Genomic DNA, 6,319 nt, shown 5'->3' on the forward strand with positions numbered 1-6,319 from the left:
GCTTCTTCTAGACTCATCTTCTCCTTGAAGTGGCGTCTCTTCTCTCTCTTCCTTTCTCCATTCCGCTGCCATTCATCTTCCAAGAAGCAAAGGAATCCATTGATGAAGAAGATCCTAGGCCTACAAGCTCCAATGGAGCTTGCATCACATCTTTTCCTACCTTCAAGCTCTTATTCATGGTTTCCTATGGTGGTGAGCTTATTCTTGACTCATCTTCTCCTTGAAGTGACGTCTCCAATCATCTTTCTTCCTTCTCTATTCTGCTGCCATTGATCTTCAAGAAGCAAATGACTCTATTGATGAAGAAGATCCAAGGCCTACAAGCTCCACATGGAGCTACATCATGTGGTATCAAGAGCATCTTCATCTAGGTGATGTTCTTTTGCTTCCTCTATCTTTTTGTTCGGTCAATTCACTTTAATTCCTTGTTCTTCATCTTCTTCTCCATGTATCTCCTCCATTGTCTTGTGGTTTGGTGTTGTTTAGAGTAGATTAAAAAAAATCGATTAAATCTTAGATCTACACTTGTTCTTGCATTTCTATGTCATGCATATGTGTTTTGAAGTGAAGGATGCTTATGAACTTAATCGAGAAAGTCATGAATGAGTTGACATATGACTTTGACCTTGGGGATGCAACGGTTTGGAATTTCCTTTAAACTCATGTTGATCAAATATGTTGGAGTATCCTTACAAGGCTAGAACAACCTAATGTGTCACCAGTGGTATCATCTCAATGAGAGTGATAGTGTTGGGTTGCCCATTATGTGACAATTCGTCGACTACATTGACTCCTGAGTTACATTCACAGTGTTTTTCAAATTGGTACCACATGCATGCGAGTCTATGAATCTAATGTGCATCACATTTCATGTGTAACTTTGTGAATGAAATGTTTGATTTGGATGAAGCATGCTTGTGTTGTGAAATGTAATTGTTTATAAATATATCTTATATCTTTATGACTTCCTTAATGTTTGAATTTATTGTGAGATGCATCTCACTTCTTGTTTGTTTGTCTTGTTTATGTTTGGGCCGAATGTCATTGTTACATGTGAGTCTCTATAAGATTATGACGATGATTCTACTTGAGAGATTTAAGTCTCTACTTTATATTACTATTAATTTTATGATTATGAATACTTTGAAATAATGTAACATTAAGACATATTTTATTCATTTATCTAAGAACTAAATTGATGAGTAGTTTTTCATCATATTTTATATAATATGATTTGTATGGATTTTGGAACGCCAAAATTTGTTTAACATGAAATTACGTTATTTATTGATCTATTTTTTTTTTGGTTTACAAATCTTTGATATGTAATAATCTTATCGTGAAATAAGTTTTTTTAAGTTAATACATCATTTTAATTAAATTTTGTTACAAACGTATTTAGAAAATATTACAAGTGTATGTGTCTTAGGATAGAAAAATATTAAACTCACCAACAAAAATATATTTTCTTTTAGTTTTTTATACAACAAAAAGTTAATAAAAAAAATGTCACATGTATTGACAAAAATATCAAATATATAATTTTCTCATTTAAAATATTTTTAAAATTTATTTTAAATCTCACTAATCAAGCTTAATTCAGATGGGAGCTCGCTCGGAAATCCTAGTCGATCTGGGTTTGGGGGTATATTTCGCAATCCTGGTGACGAATGGCTTCTTGGATGCGTAGGCTACTGTGGAGTTACTACTAATATTAATGTTGAACTCTTTGCTATTTACCATAGCTGATTAAGGATAACGGTTACACAAAATCGGCTTTAGACTAATTAATTCTTCATGGAGCTGGTGTGCATTTTCCTCATGCTGCAATACTCAATTCCATTCGAGCATTTTCTTCCCTGAACTGGAATCTTCAATTCCAGCATACTCTCAGAGAGGCGAATTCGTGTGCTGATTGGCTTGCAAAATCTGGTGCCAGATCTAATCAATTTATTTGTACCTAACTTAGTTGCCCCACTCCTTTAGCTTTCAACTTGTTAGCTGATGCTTTAGGGGTGGTTTTTGTTAGACATTAGTTTGCCTTCTTGTTTTGTTTGTATTTTCCTCACTGTTAAAAAAAATATGCTGAAAAACAATCATTAGTATATGCTTAAATAAGAAATAAAAAATCAAAATATTTTCACGCTGTTGAACAATTTGATACAATGTCAAGAAGAAGAAAAAAAAAATCAAACTGTTAACTACTTACGAGTGACTACATTCATTTCCACAAAGTTCTGCATTTTTTTTAGATACAACAAACATTATGTTACCTTTAAATAAATAATTTGTTTTTTAGGATAAATAAATAATTTAATTAAATATTTATTTAATCATAAAATTTATTAAAAAATTAAAAACACTTATAAAACATTTATTGAAATAAATTTATAAAAAAAAACTGTCGCAATTACAATATTGTTATAAATCGAAATATATATGTGTGTGTTTCTTCTTTTTATCTCTTTCAAAGGGACGAAGGCCATGGAATATGTGGATCAGTATTGAGTTTTATCATCTAAATTCTAAAGTAATCCTATCCAGCCCAAGCTTCCTAGTCTAAGGATTGCTTTCAGTAAGTAAAGGTAAATTATATATGTGTTCTATAAAAAAATACATCAACATTATCTATCTTAAATTTTTATTTTACTTTCCCATTTCTTACTTTATTATTAAGAAATTATACAATGAAATTGTATTGCAAATGCCTCTTACTCTCAATTGTATTGTATTGCAAATACAATTTCTCATTACTTAACAAATAACAAGAAAGACCCACTTAGTGATCAATTAATCACACCACGAGTTGCTGGAAGCTGCTTATCCATTCATTCTCAACCCATGAAGCCATGGCGAGTGCCTCTTTTTCTAGGCAACATTGCGAGATATTTTTGTTCTTCTTGGAATCAAACATAAAATCAAGGTCTCAGGTATTTCGCAAGCACGTGGCACGAAATCATGCAAAGGAATATACTACCGACTATGACTTTGCCCTTTATTAATATCATGGGTCGTACTAATGCTTGTCTATTGTGCCTTTGAAGCACGTGCGTGCCCGAAAAAGTGTGTACAATAAATACAAAAATGGGTTTCATTTTCTTGCATTCAATTCCATTATCTTAACGAAAGCCAACCACTACTTAGTGATGAGCTTCACTAACGTTGATATTTTAACTTGGCTTTGTTTTGTGAAGTTGATAAGAATGTAGTGATTCTTAAAGGATTCACTGGGTTCGGTTCAGTGGCACGCACCTAAGTCTCATTTGGAAACCAAATTGTTCTTACTTGTGTGAAGAACCACATGATAATCAAAGTGAGCTTCATTGTTGCAGCTTCGATTGCTGCACTCAAGATTTCGCAGACAAAAACCAGCTCTTCCACCAAGAGAAATGGTACACTAAAATGTTCAGGTGCCACCATCTTTCATCTATTAATATAAACTTTTTTTTTTTTTCTGAAAACTTGGTAGTGTAAAACAAGTTTCAACTTTCAATACCATATTATAAACTCCTTAATTTACTTCATTCATTTTTTAGTCTTCATTATATTGATTTATCCTAAACTTTTGGTATGTTGCTTTTGGGTGCAAAGGAAGTGATGGGTCACACTTGGAACAAGAGTTTGAAGAGAGGGAAAATAGCACTGTTAATGCTAATCATGTGATACAGGTAGTAAGTCATGTACCCTCTACGTGTTTTTGTAAAAAAAAAAAAAATCAATAGAAATGTTAAAAGAAACCATATATTGACATTTTTTTTACTGCAGAATGAAGAGAAGGAGATTAAATTTGAAATGCCACAGAATCTGCCAACAGGAGAATTTAAGGACTTGGAGCTGTTAATAGATAGTGAGAAAATGCACAATGCTACTAAAAAGGAGGTATTGCAGAATTTGGTACAAAATTACAAGCAGAGAGAAGTAAACCTTGAAAGGAAGCTTCTTAAATTGAATAGTCTGAGGGAAGAGCAATCAGCCATTGCTCAAATGCAAAAACAATTAGAGGAAAAGACAGAGACTGTGGAGATTCTTAAAAAGACCATTGGTTCCTTGCAGTCAGAGAGTGAAGTTTTTCGAGAAAAAATAAGAGAGGATCTAATGTTAAAAAAGCAGCTAGATATTGCAAAGAAAATGATGAATGAGATGCATAGGAAAAAGGATGTTAATGCAAGCCCTGTGAGGGAGCAGATATTGATGCTCCAACAGCAAGTAGCTGAATTTCGGAAGTTTAATAGTTCAGGTGGAAATGCTAAGGGAAATAAGAAACTTAAAGATGTCCAAGACATGATGGTTGAAGTTTTGGAACTAAAGAGGAGGAACAAAGAGCTTGAATTGGAAAAGAGGGAGCTTGTAATTAATTTGGCTACTGCACAAGCAAGAATCAGAACAGAGGTGAGTAACAATCAAACAGAAGAAATAGGGTACAAATATCATTCATTCATTACTCTATGTACGCTATATAGGTCAATGTCTTGTACGGTTCAATGCTTTTAAAAGTAGATAGGACTTCTCCGAAATGATTGTGTCTCTAAAAGTAAACAAGGTGTATCCAAACGTTGTAGCTAATATGTGATGTACAATACAGCCAGAATTCATGTTAGTTATTAGTTATACATATAAAATCAAAACCCTTGGGTGAAACCTTTGTTGCTCTCCTCCACTTATAAATAATTATTGTCCCTTAAAAAATGATTAATTGAAATTTGAAAGTAAATTTCTTTAAAATAGTAGCTGAATGGTTCTTTGAGGGCAAGCCCTGACACAACAGGAAAGTTGTGCCTTGGTAACCGATTAGTCGTGGGTTCGAATTCAGAAACAGTCTCTTTGCATATGCAAGGCTACTTACAATGACCTTTCCCCATACCTTTGCATAGTGAGAGCCTCTAGACATTGGGGTACGTTAGTTTATTAGTTGTGTGGTTCTTTATTGCTAAAATTTCTATTCTAGTTTTGAACTTAAACAAGCATATTGAGCTAGGTTTGGTTAGCATTTGTCATGTGTTATTAATGTGTTTTACATGTGCAGGAGGAAATAGGGCCCCGGATAAAACAAGAAATTACTGGCTTAAGGCATGTGCATGAAGAACTTTCAGAGCAAGTTGAAAGATTGCAGAGAAACAGATTTGACATGGTCCAGGAAGTTGTGTACCAACGGTGGCTTTACACATTGTTGAAATTTGAAGTGCATGATCATCAAAAACAAAGTAGAAAGGCCTCAAGAAGAGATAGCATTAGGAGCCAGAATTCAAGCAAAGAACTGTGTGGGAAAAAGCATGCATCAATATCTGATCTTGAGCTTGAAAGCGTCTCTTCCAATTCCACATCAAACGAAAACGATGAAATTGAAACTAATACCTTTGAAAGCTCTTCCAGTAGCCAAAGTAGTAGTGGCAGCACGAAACTGAAGAGATGGAGGACAACCAAAGACTACTCTAACAAAATTTGGTCAAAGGGTAGAAATTTTTTTATCCAACCTGGTCCGATACAAAGATTTTCTATGTCAATGGTTGAATCAGATGTTTCTAAGTTAGAGAGCCTAATAACGCCAAAAATTAAAAGAGTTTCTTTCAGCGATTCTGTCAAACTCTCTACTTATGAAGATATGCCAGAGACAACTACTGAGGATGCAATTGATGACAAAGGAACAAAGTCTGAGCAGATCATGGAGCTGACTTCAAGTGTTGTGAACTCTATCAACATTGATTGCATTGAAAAAAATGAAGGTGCCAAGAATAAAATTGGTCATTTGGGTGAAGTGTATTCAAGTGTTGTGAGCTCCACCAACATTGATTCCATTGAAAAGAATGAAGGTTCCAAGAATAAAATTGGTCATTCGGGTGAAGTGTATTCCAGTGGTGTGAGCTCCACCAACATTGATTTCATTGAAAAGAATGAAGGTGCCAAGAATAAAATTGGTCATTCAGATGAAGTGTATTCAAGGAATGGAACCATTGCTAGAAAGGATGACAGGATCAAAACTATACTAGTGCAGCTGGTAACATTTTTATTCTTTTTATTAATCCTGCTAGCATGTTTCAGGATCAAATAACAATAAGACAATATCTATGAAACTTCGGTGAATTTGTGGTAACTTATTTTGCAATGTCTTACACACACAGCACTTGACTCCTCAATTCAGTGTTTGGATTATATTTAGGAACTCAGCGATTTAAAAAAAAAAAATATACACTCTTTGAAAATGATGCTGCAGTGAATGGCGAAAGCCACCTCTGTTTCTTATGGTAAGTACTTTACTTTTGCTGAATTTGTTTTCTGTTTCAACTTTTCTCTTGATTTGTTAAGCTTACCTATACATTGATTT

General features: G+C 33.9%; 1 protein-coding gene across 2 annotated transcripts; it reads left to right on the forward strand.

The window, feature by feature from the left end:
• The first annotated feature begins 3,140 nt into the window (after window positions 1–3,140).
• On the forward strand, window positions 3,141–6,113 carry LOC114416674 (protein CHUP1, chloroplastic-like). Of its 2 annotated transcripts, XM_028381631.1 has the most exons (5): window positions 3,141–3,410; window positions 3,592–3,668; window positions 3,766–4,389; window positions 5,024–5,807; window positions 5,895–6,113. In XM_028381631.1, exons 1-5 carry the CDS (start codon window positions 3,302–3,304, stop codon window positions 6,044–6,046), a joined length of 1,746 nt encoding a protein of 581 aa, XP_028237432.1. In that variant the 5' UTR covers window positions 3,141–3,301; the 3' UTR covers window positions 6,047–6,113. The 2 variants fall into 2 exon arrangements, with proteins under 2 accessions (XP_028237432.1, XP_028237431.1); XM_028381630.1 differs by having other exon boundaries at window positions 3,143–3,410; window positions 5,024–6,113.
• Window positions 6,114–6,319: the final 206 nt, after the last annotated feature.

The sequence above is a fragment of the Glycine soja genome, chromosome 6, assembly GCF_004193775.1.
Source record: "Glycine soja cultivar W05 chromosome 6, ASM419377v2, whole genome shotgun sequence".
Classification (NCBI taxonomy): domain Eukaryota; kingdom Viridiplantae; phylum Streptophyta; class Magnoliopsida; order Fabales; family Fabaceae; genus Glycine; species Glycine soja.

Excerpts from the sequence above, each read along its gene's own strand:
- LOC114416674 (XM_028381630.1), top strand. The coding sequence starts at position 3,302 with ATGATAATCAAAGTGAGCTTCATTGTTGCAGCTTCGATTGCTGCACTC. Across the intron at positions 3,411-3,591 it reads TGGTACACTAAAATGTTCAG|GAAGTGATGGGTCACACTTG; the intron begins GTGCCACCATCT and ends TTGGGTGCAAAG. Across the intron at positions 4,390-5,023 it reads AAGCAAGAATCAGAACAGAG|GAGGAAATAGGGCCCCGGAT; the intron begins GTGAGTAACAAT and ends TTACATGTGCAG.